Raw genomic sequence first — 23630 nt, 5'->3', positions numbered from 1 at the left:
CTCTCTCTCAACTTCCTTTAGCTTGAGGTCACAGTCACTTTGCTAGATCGGCTTCTTGCTGTTCTGTTAATTTAAGTAGCTGTTCGCCTTCCAGCTCTGCCTCCTTTTCCACAATGATCCCAGTCTTGACTTTGTCATTGGCTTCCATGACTTTCTCTGCCTCCATGGAGAGTTTACTGAAGCTATCTTGAAGCTGATGTTCAGACATGAAATGTCCCACTTTTATGGGACTTTACATATTCTGTCAAGGTGACCTGTGATTATGACTATGACTCAGATTAATGTAATGAGTTCATGCCACTGTCAACAACACTAGAAAAACTAGCAAACATATTTGGATAGATCAGTTGCTGCATCAAACTGCAGCAATTTTGAAAATTTGTGTAAATACAGCGCCGCCATGAAAGTGGAGAAAACGTCCATATTGTGCATCCAGCTGCTTTTCCCTGCATTATTTTGTGAATTTATGGTCATTCTAAAACATTTTCCAAAGCTGTTTTATTATCTTCATGTTTATTTGAATTGACTTTGAACTCTTTCATGTTGCTGTTCACCAAATGCTTCCTGTAATGTGTGTAAAAGCTGGGGGCTATTTTATTTTTTAATTTATTTTTATGTTTCAGCTACTGGGGCCCTGGGGAGCCTAACAGTGATGGAGGCAAAAATGAAGACTGTGGAGAAATCAGGTTCCATGATAGGAGAAACCGCTGGAATGATGAATCATGTGGCAGTTCAAACTTCTGGATCTGTGAGAAGCCGGCCGACCCATAACTCAGAATCTGAACCTGCTGGAGGACAGGAAGATAAGATGCATCTGTTGTTTCCAACCGGACTGTGAATGCATCGCTGAAACTCTGGAAAAATGGCTCATTAGAGACATGCAATGGCATAAATGCATACAATCATACATTCACGTGCACAAACACACACACACACACACACAAACACACACACACACACACACACACACACACACAAATATTTGCAATTAGGTTTATTGCTTTGATCACTGAAAGTCTTGAAATCACAGGTATAATATCAACCATACCCACTTTCATTGCTAAATAAATGTTTTATGTCCTTGGTTGTCGTGATAGACATACTTATATACTTTTATTTAAATCTACAAATGTTTCAGCAAATTATTAAGTGTAAAGTAAGAACAGATAAAATGCATCCTATGATCTCCAAAATGTTCAGAGTTATGTTGTTTAGCACGGCTGCTACACCCTAATGTAGATTTGATTCATTTATTTTGTTCTATACATGTATTTCACTTTGCTATGCATCCTGTTCTTTTTTCATGATTGTTCTCTTTTTCATTTGTTTTGATTTGATTTCATAAAATTGCTTTATAATAAATGAAAAATAACTGTTGACAACCCATAGGCTAGTTCAGTTTGTTTTGTCTGTTGTTTTTAGGCATAAACAGTGAAAATCCAAAGGGTTTTCTCTCTGACTCTAAGTCTAAACCCTGAATATTCGTGCATCATCTAAACCACTGGTTGCAGACTTTTTGTTAGGAGGTCTTTTAAGATCCTTGAAGATCACTGAGGGTAATTCCTGGTTCCAGGCTGCTAAACAAAGTGAGGAATACTTTGGTTTCTAATAATTTGCCCATGAGGATTAAGTCAGGTGTCCTGTTTGTATGTAAAGCCCTTTGACACTGTAAACAGTGGTATTGCACCCTAAATGAACCTGAACTTGAACTTGAGACTGTAAAGGACATAATAAATACCTTCTGGGTTCCTCAAAAGACAAAACAGTTCAAAAGGAACCATCCTGGAACACTGTCATATGTCAAAAGCTTGTGGAAGTGCTGAGAGAGTTACTGAGGTCTTGCAGGGGAGCCCTCAGGAGGAGATGAGGAGTGGAGTCTGGAGACGGAGTTCGGGTCGGCGTAGATCTCTCCTCCTCAGACGGATGCTGCTCAGATGGAGTGCAGCTTCAGATGGTCAGAGGGCTCTGGAGCGCAGGTTTGGATGTTAACGCTGCTCTGTTGTTCTGTACGCAATCATGTGCGTATGCTTTCATGTGTGTTCACATGTTACATGGATTCTGTTACTCTCTGTGCTCTCTACACATGCTCTTCATTGATTCATTCATTCTTGAGCTGCTCACTGATTGTCAGGTGCATGGTGGTTTTAACCCGTTTTGGGGGACCCTCCCAGATGGGACTCTTTGGCCAATGAGATGTGTTTCCGTCAATATCAGTATAGAGTGCCATTGAGACTTCCCAATGTCACACAAAAAAAGATGAGATTTTCCACTGAACTCCATATCCATTGTATAAAGTAGACCTTAAGCTGTTAGAAATGCATGTTGGTCAAGCTCCTGCACCTTTTATAAATTGACTGCAAGCATAGAAAGTACAAGCGAATTGCAATATGTGTCCACCCTGTCATGGGACAATTTCTAAATAGAGTAAATATGTTCTAATCATATATTGATTACAAAATGTACATTTTCATAAAGGTATTTGGTCCCTCGTTCAGGAATATATTTTAGTTTCTGGAAAACATCTCTCAAAAATACAGAAATTATGGAAAAATATGTTTGTATATGTAAAATCTGTGAAAGTTGTACTTTCTTTTCTGAATAAACTCTATAAATAAAGGTATCTGGTCAAAATTTGAAATAATACTGTTTGGCCCTAATCTCTTCAGAGCAAAATCACACAAGAGGTTTTGATAGCTTGTGAAAATAATAATTTATTCACGTAAAACATGAACACGACGGGGTGGACCTTAGCATGACAGGGTGGACCTTGGCATGACAGGGTGGACAATAGTGAAGTGCCTCATATATATTTAAAGGAAACAATGTTATGGTTTTGTCAACAAATGTTTTTTGTCAAAACATGACTTTTTCACCTACTGTATTTTGAATTGTGCACAGGTAGGCTACATCTGGAAATGACACTCAACAACAGCAAAAATAAATAAATAAAACCTTCAACTAGACGAAAAAACAAGATTAATATAAACAAAACAAAAACATGTTGGTCCCTAAATGTAGGCCTACCACAAAAAAACACTGAAAAACTTATAAAACTGTTATAAAACTAGACTTGATGACGGGGTGGACAATGACAGGGTGGACGTTTCTGGCTGAAGTTTGCATTTAATGAGCACATGGTGGGCCATTAGCTAGCAACATGTATCCGTTAGGAAGGTGACTGTGTATACTTTAACAAACATAATTTGAATTTCTGAAAAGCATTTATATAGATTCATGTTTTGCAATGACAGGGTGGACACATTAAGATTGAACACATTCAAGTTCAATCATAAAATGATGAAAATGTCAAAATATAAATGTTGATATGTACTCTCTCTGCAGGAGCTATTCTTCACTCCATTTGTAAAAGACAAAGCAGTGGTAGTGATGTCACTGATTACAGCAGGTGGTTTCTTATAGTGGCAGTAACCACCTAATGACGGGGTGGACAGCAAATCCAGGGACACATGCAAAACGTTTATTATTATTATGAAATTAGACCATAAATGATCCAATTGACTCATTTTATTCAAGTACTTGATGAGAGCAACAAGAGCATGTAAAAGGTTTGTACATTGTATATCATTTATCTACTTATTTCACTCAGTGAAGTTAGTAGAGAGGAGTTTGGGACATGGCAAAATCACATGCATCTAATCATAGAACATTTTTTTTTAAATATGAAAAACACCCTTTTAAAGATGTATCTCTGTACCAATGTGTGTTTAAATGTTTGGCCATTTATAATAAACCCTCAGAGTTTTGTTATTTTGCAAATTTTTCATGAAAAGTGAGTGATTTCTGCCCGGGACACCAAATGGTACCCTATATTGATATTGACTCATCTGCTAACTTGGGGGGCCATCCCCTAGGTGTCAAATTTTATGGCCAAAAGTACCACATGGGCGGTCTCCTCTTCCAGTAGAATGCAGTGTCTATCAAACATTGCCAAACCTAAATAATTGGAATTAAGTTGGTCCAATGATCAACAATACACTATATTCAATTTCTCCTCATCTTAAGGAGCAGAAAGACATCTGGCATGACAAATTAACCACTATCCTGAGTAAGACACATTTATTACCTATTTTAACAATCCCCCACAATGCCCCAGGTTAGATGGCTGCATGGCTCTCCTAACTATTACAACATCCACATAACCTTTGCTGGGCTGTAGACAGAGCATTTACACAAGGTTTGTTACATTTGATATGGAATAAGGTCCATTTGTAGTCAACAGTCATTTTCTCCACTTGGCGTGTATGGGAACAAGGAGAGCACTGCCCAGTGGTTTCCTGTGACTATGTGTGTGTTTAACTATGTGATTGTCTTACTTTGTCTTTACTACGTCAGTCATGTACGTCTTTGGTTGTTTTTCACTAACCAATGAGTACAAGGTTGTGAATTTGATGACACATAATGGCCTTTCCCGATGTGTGAACCCTCCTGCTGAGGTTTGGGAAGTCTTATCTATGACCATCTGGTTAGAAGGTCTTTGAACTCAACTCAGAAAGCCAGACCACAAACAAAATTCAATATTCAAGGTGTTATAACAGTATGGAATGATCAATCGTAGCACCAGCATCCCATCCCACCATCCCCGGCTAGCATGAGATCATAGTATGTCACCCTATAATAAGAAACACCATCATCTGGCCCAAGTGGGAGGATTTTTATACCACAGCAAGCTTTTTTTTTTTTTTGCTATTTTGAATATTACCATGGATTAAGTTAGTTTTTAGGATGGAAAAACTCAATGAAATTGTTGTAAAAGAGCTAAACTGAGGGGAGTGATTCTGGGTTAGTTTAGATAAGGAGAAAGGAACCTGTCTCTTTTCTGCCATTTCTTCTCCTTTGTTGTCCAAAATCAAATCCAGTCTTCCAAAGATGGGAAAGTTTTCCTCTGTACAGTGGTTACCAAAAATAACCATCTGTAACGATCAAGCCTAATACTTGTAAGTAGGACATTTAATGTAAAGAGTACAATCATAGGAAGTATTTCAAAATTACAAAAGATAACTGAATTTCCTGTAAGACAAGGAAATTCCACAGAACTCCCTGTGTGTTTTATTTTCTTTATCAACACTCTCCACCGCAGCACTCCGCCCAATTCAGTGCAAGCCACAAAATTTATCATATAAATTAGAAAACACAGCTAAGAAATTACCATTTCATCTGCACTTGGACTCCGTACTTCATCTGTGCCGCATAAAAACAGAGCAGTGACCAAGAAGGTGAGCTTCTGAATGGTTTATTTTCATTGTTGCTTTCAAAAAATAATCCATATTTTGCATATTTGCGTTAGATATTTTTCCTTAATTCAAATGTTTTGATTTATTTAAAAATATTTTCATACTTTATTGAAATCTTTTATAACGTATGAAATAATAGACAGTAAACAGAAATAATGGAACAAGAAACAAATTTGGCAGGGTCCTATTCTCTTAAATAGGCCTGTTTCAAAGTTCTGTAAATTTAGATTAAATTTGTAGCGAAGTAGTGTTAGCATTATGTAGTAAGAGTTCAGAAATACTTTTGTTTTTCTTCCTTTTAAAAGCAAGTCATGTAGTAAATAGATTTACAGAGGAAAAAACTCTATCTGGGGTGCATCCAGCCCCCAGACACCACACACATTTCAGGTGGCAATGTTGTTATTGTAGTAGTATTATTGTGGTATTAATGTAACCAGCATTTCACCACTAAGGGATGTAGAGTAGTGACTGTAAATAGGCCCAATGACGGGCTAAAGTTAAAGATGTGTTGAATAGATGAAACTAAACTGAGCAGAAATAAAGAGTTGGCCCACTGTTCTGTGAGTGAGTTCAGTGGCAAGCTGGTTAAAGTCTTTACTGAACAGGGACAATGCACATCAACAAACACTTCTGGAAATGTACCAAAATGAGCCAAAAACCTATTTTTTCATCTGCAGTCTCTGGCCAGATGTTACAAAGAGTAGAGATAGGTAGAGGAAAATAAATCCTTTCAGTGCTGCAGTGTACAAGCTTTACTTTGGTCTTATACCTAAAATATCAAATGTTGATGTGTTTGCTGTATCATCATCCTTTGGTGTCTCTTGAACTGCCATTTGTTGCATTCCCAGTTCGCTTTACAGAACTTTCAACCATTAAGAGTTAAAATCAGAGTAATCAGAGGATAGATAGATAGATAGATAGATAGATAGATAGATAGATAGATAGATAGATAGATATTGATATTTTTTTTTCATTTAATTAATTATTTAATTAATTATTATTTTGAATAATTTTTATTTATTTATTTTTTTAAGTAAGGCTTCTTGGTAGCTTTTATTATCCAAGAACGATTTATTCACAGAACAATTCAAATTCCTGTGCCATGCATTAACTACTAAAATACATACTTTGTACAATAAATGGACAGGATCAGTTTGTCGAGACAGACAACAATATAAAATATAAAATGTAATGTACTGTACAATGTCAGCTGATCTTCTAAATTTTGATAGGACACCCGTTCTTTGTTTTTTCCTCAGGTTTTCCAAGTTTTTAATTTGCAGCAGTTTTTTGTTGTTGTTGTTGTTGTTGTTGTTGTTTTTAAACTTCTGTGATCTGACAGGCAGTCGTGTGAGAAGCAGCTACAACCATGGTGTTAAGAAGCAAATCAGGAGAATACACAGTAACAAGAGGAGAGCAGCATGCAGGTATTGATCCATGCATCAACACAAACACAAATGTACACACAAAGAATTTTCATGCAAGAGATCACACAACCAACTGCAGGGATGCTTTGGCTTGTTTTATAGGTGAACATGGACGAGCTGCTGCAGTGTGTCTGGGGCTGCTGTGTCTTCTCCTCCTGTCTACAGTCATCGGCCTGGTGGCACACTGTGAGCTGGACGTTTCTTGTTCAGTCAATTGTTGAACTAAGTTTGTGGTGCCATGATTACTAGCATTGAATTAAAATACATTATATCTTTGTTATTTTACAGATAACAAATCAGATTGCAACCTGGCCAGAGAGAGAGAAGAGTTACAGACCAGTCTCAACAGCATTAGTCAAGAGCGAAAACAGTTACAGACCAGTCTCAACAGCATGAGTCAAGAGAGGAACCAGTTACAGACCAGTCTCAACAGCATGAGTCAAGAGAGGAACCAGTTACAGACCAGTCTCAACAGCACGACTCAAGAGAAACATCAGCTGCAAATGGAGATTGAAAGGCTGACACTGAATATAAAAGGCATGGGAAACTAAACATTTTCACTGCATTGCTCTGGATCATAAGGTTTTTGATTCTGAATGTTTATTAAAGTTTATGAGCATTTTGTGTGGAAATGCCTTTGTTTTCTAGAGCTGACGTCGCAAATATGCCCAGAGGGATGGAGCCAATTCAGCAGCAGCTGTTACTTCATCTCTTCAGAAAGTAAAAGCTGGGATGAGAGCAGGCAGGACTGTCTGAGGAGAGGAGCTGACCTGGTGATCATCAACAGCAGAGAAGAAAATGTGAGGGACGGGCTGGGAAAGTTTACATTTTATTTACACATTAATATCTAAGGCTAAATGTGTTTCTGCAGCTAGGAAATGCGATCATTTCCTCAAAAAAACTCATCGTGCCCATAGTAACTCACCAAAATTTCACTTGACAGTCCAGAAAAAATATAGAAAATAAGCTGCAGTACAAATACGAGGCAAAAAAGTGGTGCTTGAGCTGCCTGATATCCTGTCATGATATATTAAATGTAATGTAAAGGTTTTACAAATAAGAACAAGAGTTTTTACTTATGGTATAAGCCTCTCTCCAGACTGCTCCACTGAATAATGTTGTATAAAACCATCCAAATTCAAGGTTGGCCAAAAGCAGGCAGTGGATAGTCCACTAGACCATGAGGTGTACTGGCCTGCCCCCCAGCTATAACACACACTGCCCTGCCTGACAGTATGAAGAAAGATTCAGCTCAGGACAAGTTACAGCAAGGCAGGAATTAAAAGAAGTCTTATTCTTTTTAGTAAAGCCTTGGTTTTACTAAAGTACCAGTGAACAATCACCTACACAGCTCCAGGTTGTGTAGGTGATTGTGTGTATACAGCGGTGGTTGAATAAGGATGGCAAGAATGACATTGTCAGGCTGGATAACATTAGTCATTGGTGCTGTAATAGTTCCTAGACACTTAACAATGAGCCAGTGTAAATACTTTCTTAACCCAGAGCTAAGAGCTTTCCTTATCTAGACCACATGCCTGCTATCCAGCTACGTGTCAGAAAAATCTCTTGCCTTCAACAGTGGGTAATTCCTCCCTGAAGATAGAAATCACTGATTCTTGGGAATTTGGATAAATCATGTCCCACTGCGAAAAATGCTATTTCTGTTGGAAATTTACAACATTTTAATGAATAAAAAGAATCAAGGGCATAATCAGGGGGTCCTTTGCACATTTGTAAGGTTCTTTTATAGGTTTATTTTTAATTTGAATTAATTTAATGATTATATGTTGGCCCATGGCCTACAAAACCAGTTGTCCTCAGATAGGAGATAATCATTTCAACTTTATTAAAACAACAAAAAGTAATAATTTCATTGAATAATATCTTTACCACATGAAAGAGTATATCATAATATGTATTAAAAACTACAAATGATGGGTTTTGAACAATATTTACTATTATTTTGCGGTTGCTCAAAATGTGTCCCAGATATTTGTCACCACCGTCAGATATATATTTAAAAAATAATAATAAAAAAACTACAAGGTCAATTACATTCCCGAGGACCCCTTTTCAAACCTTCAGCTCTACTGCATGCTTCAAGACCGCTCAGGCTCCTGTAAGTTTTCTATTTTCTCTTAAATCTCTTCATATTTTTGGACACTGCTAATGTCACAACCATAAATTGTCAACACCGGCACTTCTTTATAAAAAATATTAAATTAGATTATGGAATAAATGTGAACTTTTTAAGAAGAGGTCTGATGTAGGTAGCAACAGGGCGAAAACAAGCTGGCTAATGTGAACAACTCATGCTTATTATGTGAAAGAGTAAGTTTTTGTCACCACCGTCAGACGTCACCACTGTCAGAGGCAGTTATATTTGTTTTAAATGAATATGCTTACAATATGTTTCTTTGGTGCTGTTGAGTTATTAAAGTAATAGTCTCTTTAATACAAAAATATGTTTTTCAAATTAAAAAAAAAAAAACATTACGGTGACGGTGTTGACAAAAACAAAGTAGCCTAATAACTGGAAAAACCTATTTTATGAAAAAAATGCAAAATGAGGAGGTTGCACCGGTACATTGCTGAACAGCCAAGAACTTGGCCTATAATGATATACCTTCAGATTTTGTAATTTAACGCACTTTTTTTTTTTTTTTTTCAAAATTAAAACCTGTTTCATCCAATTCCCAAGAATCAGTGAAATACTTTGATACAAAAGATGGAAAACTATAGCTAGCACTTCTGTAAGCTTTGTATCACCAAGCCATCAAAAACTGAAAATCAAAACTGTCCCTGTGTTAGGAATCATAACCAACCTCCTGACTGAGGTAAAACCATGGTGCTGGATCTTTAATGGGCGGTTCACACTAAAATCTTAACAACGTGGGAGACCACAGACATAACAACAGATTTAACACATTTTTTAAACTTGGTTTTGGAAGATAATCGGCTCGGACCAGCCTCAAATCAGCAAATTATGTTCAGACCATTTGGTCTGTAAATGGCAGTACTTTTTTAATTGTTTTATTCATGACAAACCTTGTACCTCCATGGCAGTGCATTGAAGCCTCATGTAAACAGTCCAACAGGAATAAGATGACGATTACTCCATGTAGGTAAACATAGTCATTGTTTTTGTTTGTTGCTTAAAATCTTTTCTCTGTATCATTTTTCAAACTCAGTCGTTTCTGAAGAACTTTCGTGTCCAAGTCTGGATTGGTCTGTCTGATCAGGAAACAGAAGGGGAGTGGAAGTGGGTGGATGGATCAAGCCTGAGCTACAAGTAAGAAACTGACTTTTAATGTGACCATTTTTCTGTGACTCAAAATTACAGTAAATCAACACTTTTGAATGACATGCTGGCATCTCTGTTTTGCTGTGCTGGTGGAGCTAACTCATGTAAAAAGGACTAAGAAGTAAGACTATCTTTGCTTTAGACAAATTTAAAATATTTTCTTTAACATGAACCACATGCCAATTTTTGTAATCCTGCCCATTCAATGACATGCCCCCTAGGCCATTCACATACAAAATGTTTTTGGTTGATTTTCTATTATTTATAATAGATTTTATTTATAATATTTAATCCTGATGTTTCTAACTCTGTAAGAAATCATCCTGCTCCTTCCTCATGTTTTTAGCTCCTTCTGTTACTAAATGAAATGGAAAAAATGTTTTGTTTTGTTTTGTTTTTTTCATTTTGTCAGCTAATTCGACATGCCATAATATACAACTTCTTAACACTAAATGCTATGAAGTTGTTTTGTCATATGATTTAATCATGAATAGGTCCTGGGCAGAAGGTCAGCCTGATGATCGTGGTGGAAGAGAAGACTGTGGAGAAGTGAGACCAGCATATGATGGATGGAATGATGCGCCTTGTTCTGATGGTCAGCCTTGGATTTGTGAAAAGAAAACTCCAGTCCATCCAGCTGGGATATGAACAACATTTTTTCTTGTCCTCTTACATTAAAAAAGAAGAAAGCAAAGAACATTTATTATACCTAATTCAAATGACATGATTTTACTGTGACAGATTGTCTTGAGAAAATAAAATAGTCTGGTTTGGGTGGAAATTTCTGTTTTGAATACATTGCTGTCTCTCTTAAGTAAATAAAGTTTAGGAAATGTTTTTGTCAGGTGTATAACTGTGAAGACAATAAGCATTAATATGTAAGAGTTTGAGATGGTAGAGAAGGCAGCCTGTTATATTGTACGGAAGCGTAGAGCTGCCAGACCAAGAAAATAAAAACCGAGAGGCTCAGTATCACGTAATTACGTAAAAAGTTTATTGTTATAACAATATATTTTCACGTTATAACGTGAAATTATCACGTTATTTCATTATATGATTTTTTTTCACGTTATAACGTGAAAATATCACGTTATTTCATGATATGCTTTCACGTTATAACATGAAAGTATCACGTTATTTCGTGATAGGACTTTTTCACGTTATAACGTGATAGGTATCACGTTATTTCGTGATACGAATTTTTCACGTTATAACGTGATAGGTATCACGTTATTTCGTGATACGAATTTTTCACGTTATAACGTGATAGGTATCACGTTATTTCAAGATAGGAAATTTTCACGTTATAACGTGAAAGTATCACATTATTTCGTGAAACGTGTTTTTGTTTACTGTCTGCTGGCCATCTGTAAATCATGGCTGCTTTACATGATGCCATTAGATCATATTTCATGCTTGGCTTGAGACATGGGGAGATTTTACAGTTATTGGGCTCCGTGGATGACATTCATATAAGCATGCGTACCCTGAGAAGAATTTTGAAAACAATGGGATTATACCGGAGGAAAAACGAGTCGGACCCTCTTGAGGTAGCGTCATTCCTCATTGATCAGCTGGAGGGACACGGCCGGCTGCATGGATACAAGCTCCATCACCTCAACTGCATCCAAGCTGGATATGTTGTCACCCAAAGTAGGCTACAGTGAGGCAAGTACAGTGAGAAACTTTAACAAATGCCTCACTGTACTTTGGGTGACAACATATCCAGCTTGGATGCAGTTGAGGTGATGGAGCTTGTATCCATGCAGCCGGCCGTGTCCCTCCAGCTGATCAATGAGGAATGACGCTACCTCAAGAGGGTCCGACTCGTTTTTCCTCCGGTATAATCCCATTGTTTTCAAAATTCTTCTCAGGGTACGCATGCTTATATGAATGTCATCCACGGAGCCCAATAACTGTAAAATCTCCCCATGTCTCAAGCCAAGCATGAAATATGATCTAATGGCATCATGTAAAGCAGCCATGATTTACAGATGGCCAGCAGACAGTAAACAAAAACACGTTTCACGAAATAATGTGATACTTTCACGTTATAACGTGAAAATTTCCTATCTTGAAATAACGTGATACCTATCACGTTATAACGTGAAAAATTCGTATCACGAAATAACGTGATACCTATCACGTTATAACGTGAAAAAGTCGTATCACGAAATAACGTGATACTTTCATGTTATAACGTGAAAGCATATCATGAAATAACGTGATATTTTCACGTTATAACGTGAAAAAAATCATATAATGAAATAACGTGATAATTTCACGTTATAACGTGAAAATATATTGTTATAACAATAAACTTTTTACGTAATTACGTGATACTGAGCCTCTCGGTTTTTATTTTCTTGGCCTGGCAGCTCTACGCTTCCGTAATATTGCCTGTTTTCCTATAAAATAAATACATTTTCAAAAAAAATAACCTCAGCTAGCAAGAGTTGTTGTACTGCTTGATTTTGTGAACAGCTGATTCTTGACTGAATTATGTGAAGTTGTGAAGTTTAGGGTCCATAGTTGTTGTTAGTTGTGTTATGATGCACAGTGAAGAGTGTTTTACTGAGGCTGAGGCTGTCCCTGGTCCTGCTCCCCCTGCTGGCCATGCTGACTCCTGCACCTTCCACAACCATTAGTTTTGCTGCAGAAATGCATTTATGCACTTGGTTCTCTGTCTTGGTCCCACTAATGTTCTCCCACTTCCTCCCCCATCTTCTCTGTGTGTGTGTGTGTGTGTGTGTGTGTGTGTGTGTGTGTGCGCGCCTGCACGCGTGTCATGTTCCTGTATGCATGCCCTGTGTGAGTGTGAACAACTTCCTCTCTGTCAAGTTATTTGTGCAGTTTCCCCACTTGAAAGGGATAATACAGTCCATGGGAGATTATTCGATTGGTATAATTATATATATCTCCCCATAAAGTTAGAACAAGGCCAATGACAGGCAGAATAATAAGAATCACTTCACTGTCATGGTTAACAACAAAGTGAGGTAATGCCCTCTTGTCCAGCTAGGAAATTGAACCCCGCTCTCCTGGACGGCAGGTGGAGACAATAACCGCTCTGCCATCGTCAGAAAGGGTCTAATTGACAGCTGGAGCGGCACCTGTCAGATCCGGCAGACCGCACCTGACTGGGTGGCCACACACCGGCCGGTGCTGGCGCAGTGCCATCGCGGTGCCGGCCAGCATCAGGACTGCTGGATCTGACAGGTGCGCTGCGCACACAGACTGCTGTAGGCTACTTTCATTATAAACCGACTTTTGTTTATGCGGTTGCAGTAGCACCATGGACAGCGACACAGACAACATGGTTCATTATTGATTCTGCAACGCGGCCATTCACCGGTAATCGCGCTGTGCGTATTAAACGGTTTTGTAGAGGCAAGAGGAAAGTTGCATGATTTACACCGTATCCACGTTCGCACTGCGTGCGTGACCGTGCATGTGCTTGTGTATGCGCCCGTACCGTGCTGAAGCACACCCCTTCCAAACGTGCCAGAGCGGGGGAACTGTAGCCGAGCGATCACACTTGTCAAAGAATCCGGATTTTAGGGGCAAACGTGCTTGGGCACAGTACAAACTTGGGAATGTGAGTAGCCTCTAACTCATTCATTTCATTGGATAATATGCAGGTGGGGTGAAGTGGAAGTCCCTGATTGATCGAAAAGATTCTTCTGATTGGCTGAGCCTCTTGTAAAAGTGGCCCAGCCGCCGCTGCCTCTGCTCTGCAGGCATAACTTATCGATCACAAGTAGCTTTTCTCAGGCTCAACAGATAGAACCGTTTTTAGTCAAAAGAAAAAAAAAGGCTCTTGCTGAGCACTTCAGCGTGAGAAATTGGAGGTGTGGCGTGAGAGCGTGTGAAGCCAATCAAATGCGTGAGTCTCACGGCCAATGCATGAGAGTTGGCAGCTCTGTAATAATCAATTAAAATAATAAAACCCATATCTGGCAGAAGAATGAGTTTTACCGTCAGTCTGGTTCTCAAGACACACATGCACTCTCACACTGAGAATATAACGTAAAAAAAATAGTACAAGTTAGCTAATACTTGTATCACACTAATCACGGCATAAACAGTGGACTTAACACAGTCACAAAAAAAAACAAAAAAAAAAAACATGCTCAACAAATCGGAAGCTGAAGTCTTACAATGGATAACATAAAAAAACTTTTTGATATAAAAACAAAGTAAACAATGCTAGCTAGCTACAGAGCTCACAACATGTGTAGGGTTGGGAACGATTAACTGATATGACCGGATAACCGATTTTACAGGCAAGAGATACGGCTGTGTCGGTAACAGACTCCTCAATCGATACGAATCAGCCATGAATCCTTAGATGAATCGATTGTAGAGTTGTGGATCGCGATATCGCGAGCAGTGGCGGTTCTGCTCGTGTGGCCCACACACACACACACACACACACACACACACACACACACACACAGAACTTCCAGGCGGTAACGGCCGCTACCGGTGCCCCTCTGGCGGCTAGAGCACCTGCACAAATACCTTTTTTGGAAAAATACTTTTTATATGGACAAAATCTTGTTTGCATAAAAAAAAGCCACCGGCCGCCATCAGGCGAGCCGGCTGAGGCACTGGTCGGCATCAGGCGGGCCGGCCGCGGCACCGGCCTAATGCCTACCGGTGCCGTGCCCACCTGGTCAGGTCTGCCGGATCTGACAGGTGAGCGGCGCACACATACTGCCACCCTTTCATTACATGCACACCATATTCCGGTTCGGCTCAATATTCCCAATTGCACCTGACTGCAGTCCGCAGATCGGGGTTGGGCTAAATGTGGGTGGAGCTAAACGTTTGACTCCGTGAGGTGACTACAGTTAGCAGGTCGGAGTTGGGCTAAATGTGGGTGGAGCTAAACGTTTGACTCCGCCCGGGCGCCATCAGGTCAGGGTTAAGGTTAGGGTTAGGTAAAGGGTTAAGGTTAGGGTTAGGATTAGGGCAAGGGTTAGGGTTAGTAACCTCTTCTGGCCGCTTGCTATTGAGCAAGTGGGCGGAGTCAAACGTTTAGCTCCGCCCACGTTGAGCCACTCCTCGATCTGCGGACTGCAGTCAGGGCTTACTCAATATTCCGGCTAAGGCAACTGCGCCGCGGCAACTGGAATATTCCGTTTACATGTTACTTGGCATGCCCCCGTGTTTCGGCGTATTCCACTCTCTGACGTAATGCGACACTCAGCCGCGGGGCAGCAGTGCGCGTATAGGCGTCTGGTCTGCCGGAAAAACAGACGAAGAAGTCTTCTTCCTCGTCTTCTTCTTCTTTTTCTTCTTCTTCTGTCACTATTTCTATGTTTTCTCCCATCGATATCCTCCATGATATTTAAGTCTTTCATTAGCTGAAGGCGGACTGCAGTCTCCTGGCTCTTGCTGCTGTTCGCCCTGCCGTTTTCCCCGCTTGCAGGTAACCATAGCAACAAAGACGCCACAGAATTCCTTGTGAGTCGAGCATGCGCAGTTGTGACTGAATATTCCGGTTCAGGGAGTTTTCCGACTAAGGTGGTTACATGCCCCAATATTCCGGTTGGAACAGGAATATTCCAGGGGGCTTATTCGGAATTCTCTCCAACCGGAATATGACCTTAATCGGGTTCGGTGCGTGTTTACATGACACGTGCGCAACCGCAATATTGCGAATATTCCGGTTAATACAGGAATAAGGTGTGCATGTAAACGTGCTCTTTATAAATCAACTTTTGTTCATACGCGGCTGCAGCAGCACAACGAACAATGACACAGACAACATGGTTGATTAGTGACTGTGCAATGTGGCCATTCGCCGAGATCGCGGCGGAAAAAATGCCGCCTCGGGCAGCTGCCTGCTTCGCCCGTGCCTAAAACCGCTACTGGCTGCCATCACAGGAGATTCCCATCTGCTGTTTGGGAGATCATCATTTTCATATTGATTCCTGCTGCAGATGATTTACCTTCATTGTGGGGGAAAAATGGAAATAATCTGCCTGCTGCAAAGAATACAAATAAATAAATACATAAACAACAACAATAACCTTTATTAATAAGATCAACATCTGTTCATCAGTTAATATTAAAAAAAATTCACATTGACTGGTGTAAATGCAACTAGTTACTTAAGTATTCTACCAACTTGCTTTAACTTACATAAATAAAAAGATTTTTTTTTTTTTTTACATGAGAGCTCTGACCAGAATGGAAACAGTGGCATCAACCACATGCAGCTGCAAAGCTGACAAAAAAGCACCAACTTAAAATGTCACATTACCTGCCACCACTTTCCTATTTACATACATAAGTGGTGTGTTAGTGTCTGTTTCCAGGCTGTTCTCATTCAGTATTCGTACAAATTCCTACGAAAAGTATTGCACTATAATTCCTATACAACCCACGTAACTGTGAGCCAGAAAGTTGTGATCACGTGACCTATGCGCTGCAGGCTGGTCTTTCTGTGAAAACAAAATAAATGGCGGACATTCCTTTTATTCTCAGTGGAAAATTTTAAGATAGCTTATGCATTCAAATGCATTTTGATAACATTTCTAGCAGGAAATGTGCATTTTATTTCCAAAATCTTTGTTCAGTTAATGTATATGATGTTTACTTTGTTAGTTATTACGAAGATTCTTTCAGGTTTCTATCGTTGCTATGGCTGTTGCTATGGTCGCTGCTACCACTATCGCTGATGTAGCTTCCACTCAGAAGTATTGTCCTCACTGTCACCGTGGAAATCTGGGGAGGAAGGCGTGGGGTTAACCTCGGGTGTATTCAACGACGTTGCGATATGTAACGTTGTGTGACGTTGTCTCATTGAATGGTGTGTTTGGTTGTAACATTTTTTAACAGAGAGCAACATGCCTCACAGGTAGTTTAACTCCGTTTTGTGGGCGTGTCACAGGTGTTATCCAATCAGCATCAGCCTGTATTTAAGCCTCCGTGATTTAAAACAATAGTGCTCCAGTATGGCTTTCAGTGTAGCCTATGTTTAAAATTGTATCCCTCATTTGAGGAGGTAAAAGCACATGTATGTGTTAAGTGTGATGATAGATCAGACATAGTTTATTGTTTTTCTTCAATAATATGGCAACTTTTATTCAACTTAAAACTTAAAACGCATTTGTGTAGGCCTATGGTACAATTCTTTGAAACAATATTTAACAATAACTGTTTTGTTTTGGGTTTTTTTTCATAGCGGACATTGAATGTATTGCAGTACCCCTATAATTACGGTAATGATCCATTGAAGGTAATGTCTGCTCACACACTTCTTCGGCTACAGTCGCGAGGAGAATGGCCCTTACTCCCAACGCTTGCGTAATGCAACAGGTTGTTCAGAGCTTTATCGTTTCTGTTAGCTTGACGTTATGTACCGGTACGTCTGCGCTGAATACACCCCTGCTCTCACAGAAATCCGTGAAATGAGCATGACCTCCTAATAACGCATTGCGTGCTCCTCGCACGTAACCTGTTTTAATCATAGATTTCTATGGTTTTAATTCCGTGTGGTCACCACACAAACAGTGTCCACTGAAAGTCAGCGAGGATCCGTGCTAGACACACGGATTCTCGGCTTCAAAGACATCATACTGTGGGTGGTGCTTCATAGATCCCGGAAGTGCAAATTTAATCGATATTCCGGAAAAAGGTCTGATTATTAGCCATAACGTTGTAACCATCCAAGGCAGACTTACCACGAGCTATGAGGTTGTGTAACGATGGCATGTGCTTCAGCGTAGTCCACAAGTCCCGTATAATATCAACTTTATTTTAAGAAAACACGTTTTATTTGCGATGTCATATCACGGAGAAGCACTACATTACCCATAATCCTAATGTTTATCAGCGACGTGTCTGATTTGACTTTCATCAATAAAGTCAATAAAGTGTAATAAAGTGCATGAAAGTTGATAATATGCTGATATGTTACGCCATTGAACACAACCCTTTCAGTCAGCGAAACAGAGCGGGTGGAAAAACCGCGGAAACACGTCAAAATAGCACTAAAGATTTATATATATTTTTTTATTTTTCATAACACATCTTTATTCATGATATAAACATAGGCTACATGTTAAGGTTATACTTTTGCTGTTGAAAAACTACCGCATGTATGTTTTCTAAACGAAATTTCAAAACTTTTACCCTAACCCGGAAGAGGCGTACCAGAACTACAATCTGCGCGGAGTTGCAACACACAGAGGTGTCCTGCGCCATACGTTTTGTAGTTCTAATATGTTATGTCTATTATGTGATGTTGTGATCACTAATTTTGCAATCTTCATTACAGTTTTTGGGTGTGGGAAGAACGCCTGTTTGGTCAGATTTTTTTTTTTTTTTTCTTAAGATAGTGAAATCATGTTTTTTCCATGTTTTGACACTAGTTAGTGGCACCCCCTATTGGTTTGCCATCGGGCATAATAGTAAAGGTCAAGAGCTTTCCAAAAATGTTGACCCCATGTCTGTGCCATTTTTTGTTGCTGCACTGTAAGCCTTTAAAACTACTGCACTGTACCTGCTCCTGTTCACTGCTGATGATCACCAGGTCAGCGTCTTTGCTCTGGCAGTCCTCTCTGCTCTCCTTCCAGCTCTTGCTTTCTCTGGAGAGGAAGTAACAGCGGGAGTTGATCTCCATCCAGTTTTCAGGACAGCGCTGACAAAACCTGCTCGGCACTGTGGGGGGGATCCTGGCAGCTGTGGATGGGGAACAATAAGTAAAAATACAACTACAACTTTGACTATGGCTATAACTACAACTGCACAACTATAACTACATAGATATCTGTTATTATAGCTATAAAACTATATAGTTGAAAATGTAAAAACCTAACTATACAACCACAATTGTTTATGGACCTTTATAGCTTCACTATATCACTATATATCTATAATGGTGATAAAATTATAATTATATAACTATTTATTTATAATGGTAATAACTGAATTAAGTTACATATAAAGCAGTTTTTAACACGTTAAGACAAGTGACACTAATATGGTAATAATAATAAGAGGAAGACAAGATGAACTGCACCTTTATTGATCCCCTGTAGGGGAAATTAATTTGAAGATGAATATGAAGAAGACGATGGGGAAAATAACTGTATAATTACTTTCTATCATATCTATAACAATATAATGATAGTGGTAACTGCAGCTACAAGTCTCTACTCAACAGCACAGACCACCAGGCTCTGGTTATGACATATAGATAAGTAAGATATATCTATATATGCTGAGCATGTTATACGTGTGTTTGATTACCTTTTTTAAGTCTGGCCTCCTTCCTCATCAGCTCACGTCGCCCAGGTGGACATACTCGGCCATCTCCACTGCCTGCATCACTCGGTCTGTCTTTACCTCTGAAGATCGGATGTGAAGGGCGTCGAGTGTGTCCTGTGTGCTGTGCGTTCCTTCTTTTGATGTGTTTTCGTTTTCATGCATGAGCTAAGATGCTGATTTCACAGCAGCTGGTTTAGAGAAGTTGGTCAGGGGGCCTGTATCTGTGGAAATGGCATTTTCTGGAGAGGTCTGGTGGTGGTGGTGGTGGTGGTGGTGGTGAAGAGGTCTGGTGTGTCCTCTAATAAGATTTTTGTTTCATTTTCTAACACAGCATGTTAATGACGATCTCTTTTAATGCACGTTGCTATTAACATACTTGTATTGTAAAGTAGCACAAAGTATGTCTCAAAGACACACAAATTAATTAAAATGACACATTCGTTTTGAGGGCATAAGGCAGGTAATTTTCAGGAGATGGATTTTAGTTTGACTTCAATTCGACTTACCGAGACTTTTTAAGTTAGATGACTGGCCTCAATATATTGTGCCATATTGGTTCTGATAGTGTAGTTTAATGGCTGATACATGTAACCTTCACTGTGTAAATTCATTAATTGTGATTTATGAGCCACACTGGTTTTAGGTACAAAGTGTGTGTGTGTGTGTGTGTGTGTGTGTGTGTGTGTGTGTGTGTGTGTGTGTGTGTGTGTGTGTGTGTGTGAACAGACACACAGACAAATACAGTCACACAGTGCCTAGCTACGTATGCAGCATCAGTTTTATTTGCAGCAGTGACCTAAAACACCAGCAGGAACCGTCTCAATTTAGTAGTAGTTATCTCCTCATGGTCAATATTAAATCTTGATTCATTTATATAAAAACTTGTAATCACTGACTGACGTCAAGTTTAAACTGAACTTCCTCTTTCTGTGTCTCGCTTTTATCGCATTTCCACATAAAGAAGTGACTCACGACAGATTTAAAATAATAATAATAATCAGAGTGATTTCATGGGATCCATGTGGTTGTTAATACAATAAAGCTGAATTCTGTCTCCTGTTGAGAAACATGAGACGGTGTGCTGGAAAAGAGGCTCCTGCACTTAGCTTTTTAAGCATTAAGTAATAATGCGATTATACAACTATTACCAACAAAATAAAATGTATAATCAAAATGTATTCTTACTGTGGGCATTTCGCTGCCAAAATGTAAAAGTTTTTTTTTTGCTAGTAGGCCTATTCTCTCTGTTTCAGTGGAAATCTGAGGGCGTTTTCACACCTGAAAGTCCGAACCAAGGTCCGAACCAAACTCCGTAATTCTGTTACATTGTAACACATTTGGTCCGGTTGGTTTGGTTTCACACTGCAAATGGAGTAACGGACTTTACAAGACAAACATACAGGGGAAATTTATTCTTCTCATTAGAGGACGCATCAACTCCCCATGCACTTCCGCGGCTCATTTTGCTTTGGTTACGCTGAGTTGTTGGGCTGGCCGGCATCTGACATCAGTATTACTTCCTGTTTACAGAAAATGAATGGAGCAAGCCAGAGCCGGCTTTGGGCATAGGCGGTATAGGCAGTTGCCTAGGGCGCCATCTGTTGGAGGGGCGCCGCTAGCGGCCGGAGGGGCGCCGGCAGTGGTTGTTTACCGGAGGGATACCCGCAGGATTTTATCGGCGTCATAGGTAGAGTCGTCAGCGACATAGGTAAAGCCGGCATTGGAGCGAGCCATCTTTTTCCCGTTCTAATACTTTTGTTGGTATATTGCTACCAGCAGCATCTAGTTAATGAGCAATACATCAGAGTAACTGCTATTCGCAAGATGAGCCTCCTCATCATGAGAAAACTTTATCGAGAGGAGGAGAAAACGGCATACAGTCCTGCGAGTTATGGCAATGTGTATTCCGGAGAGAAGGTGAGTGTGGGAATATTTTTTAAAGAGATGAGTTGTCAGTAGTGATGTATTAACTTGTCTTTATAGTGCTATACATTTTACCGTGCGACACTTTTCATTCAGCATAATAACGGACACGAGTCGACTAACGTTGCGCCTTGCGTGTCACAGCAACGTTTAACGTTAGCAGCTAAAGTTAGCATGCCGTCAGAGATGCATAACCATGGTAACCAGCTGGTTAGCGTGACGTAACTTCCAAAAACTTCCTGTCATTGATACGAAGGTCCGAACCATACAATCAGTTGTTTTCACACTGCAGAAGGTCCGAACCATGGTTCGTTTGGTCCGGACCGAGACCACCTCTTTTGGTCGGACCAAATTTTGGTCCTTTGGTTCGGACTGTGGTCCGCGGCAGCTTTCACACCTGTAATTTAGGTTCGGATCAAACTGAAAAGTCCGAAAGTCCGGACCAAACGAGACAGGTGTGAAAACGCCCTGAGAGATCTGACGTTAACTAGTCCCTGTCAGCCAGCCAACTTGGACTTACCATGTATTCTAGACATCGTGATTTCCCAAAACTGAATAAACACCACAGATAGATAGCAACAAAACTGCTCTGATAGCTCAATCATGTTGTTACTAGAATATCCGCTGGAAAAAAAATATTTTTTTCATGGACTGATAGTTATACTTCTGCCGACTTCTCAGTCATTTTTAATCTAACAGGTGCCGTGACAGCGACTCAGCAGCATATGTAACTGGGACGGTCTGCAGGTCCCAACCACTCTGCGTTGTGTTCTGGCTGTTCATCCGACACTGGACACTGGCATCATTTGTTGAGGTTTAATTCTGATTGAATGGGTTGACAGACAAAGCAGAAACTGTGATGGGCTTTCAACACGCCTCTCTCAGTCGGCTTCAGTACAAACTCCTTTAAATAAATAAATAATAAAATACAGTGAAATAGGAAAAAAAACAAATGCCACCAATTTATGTCTCCAATTCTGTGACATTTACACACATTGGCAACATCCCAACTTACAAATCATGAAACGATTCCAACAAATCAACAAAACAAATCTATCTATCTATCTATGTGAAATAAAACATATATTTACATTATCAATTTCTATGAGAAATAAAATAAAACGTCTTATTGTGTTTGTAAACAATTGCCATATTCATCAGAAATCCGTTACACATTTACCATCCGAAATGAAACATTCTTAACGGCGCCTACGGTTGCCATGGAAACTATCCTTAAACACAATCGCTAAAACAATCAATCAAAAGTGAAAAAATACATTTACTGATCATGATACTGGGAGTACAGTATAAACATACCTGATTGAATGGGTTGACAGACAAAGCAGAAACTGTGATGGGCTTTCAACACGCCTAACATGAGAAAACGGACAAGTGTAAGTCTATATCCCATAAGATGAAACGGCGTATAGCCGCCACATAACGGTTACAAAGAAAGTTTTAAGCTAGGTCTTTAAATTCTCAAAACTTGTTTTGACTGGTAAAATGCACAGCAAACTACACAACCCATCTACAATAACAATATTATGTAGTAATAACCTGCTGTGAGGACTTAAACCAACATTAAAACCCAAAATTCAAACGTTATGATTGCGCTGCCCTGAATACATACCTCTCTCAGTCGGCTTCAGTACAAACTGACGAGAGACGGGGAATGAAGCAGTTTATCCGCTAACGGTCAGTAGAGGGCGCTAAATCACAATTTACTACAGTACTCCCAATATCAAAGTCAGAACAATTGAGGGATTTTGGTGAAATTAATATGTATTACAATAACAACAACAACAACAACAAAAAAAAACATTACATAAGAAACAAAAATTACAAAGATTAGTAGTTTTTTTTTTTTTTTTTTAATATATATCTCTGTTACACATAGCTGATCTTTAGTCTATCTACAACCATCTTATATGAACAGTTAGGCTATATTTAAATATAGGCTACTGTTTTCCAGTGTCGGCACCACAACAAACAATCTTTTCATAAACTCACCGGCAGATGTTTTATTTCAGCTGGCGGTGTGCCACTCCAGTTTAACGTCAGCTCCGATTAATGTGGCTAAGCAGCAAAAGTAACAGTAGGCCTAAGCAGTCACATTAAGGCTGAACAGAGTTATATAATTTCAACCCCACCTTTCAGGGGCTTTTGCTAATCACCTTTTCAGGCTGTTATCAATTTACCTCTGAAATAAAGACGACAGTTTTCACAGATGTGTTGATTTATTAAATGTTCACTTCAGTGTACAGATGCAAACAAATTGACAAATTAATTCAATCAATGGCCTAGGCAACTCATAGCCTAAAGACTAAACAAATTAATAACGATTAATAGGCTAATTAATAACTGATAACATTAACACATTAATAACAAGAAAAAAGCTGTAGCCGCACATCTCCGTGGAAAATCTTACAGGTACTGTCC

The 23630-nt window shown here is 39.4% G+C and overlaps 2 protein-coding genes across 2 annotated transcripts in view; both read left to right on the top strand.

Moving 5' to 3' along the window:
• The window catches only part of LOC115368302 (CD209 antigen-like protein E), a 119866-nt gene that overhangs the window by 87736 nt on the left and 8500 nt on the right, over positions 1-23630 (top strand). The gene's annotated exons all lie outside the window — the stretch shown is intronic.
• Positions 6608-23630, top strand: part of LOC115368268 (putative leucine-rich repeat-containing protein DDB_G0290503) — a 45724-nt gene continuing 28701 nt past the window's right edge. Inside the window, exons 1-3 of the mRNA XM_030064326.1 lie at positions 6608-6679; positions 6782-6865; positions 6968-7153. Coding sequence (XP_029920186.1) covers positions 6622-6679; positions 6782-6865; positions 6968-7153 — 328 coding nt within the window. The 5' untranslated portion in view covers positions 6608-6621. The remainder of the gene's footprint in view (positions 6680-6781; positions 6866-6967; positions 7154-23630) is intronic.

Source organism: Myripristis murdjan, chromosome 1 (assembly GCF_902150065.1).
Source record: "Myripristis murdjan chromosome 1, fMyrMur1.1, whole genome shotgun sequence".
Lineage (NCBI taxonomy): Eukaryota > Metazoa > Chordata > Actinopteri > Holocentriformes > Holocentridae > Myripristis > Myripristis murdjan.
This window is presented reverse-complemented; position numbering and strand designations above follow the sequence as displayed.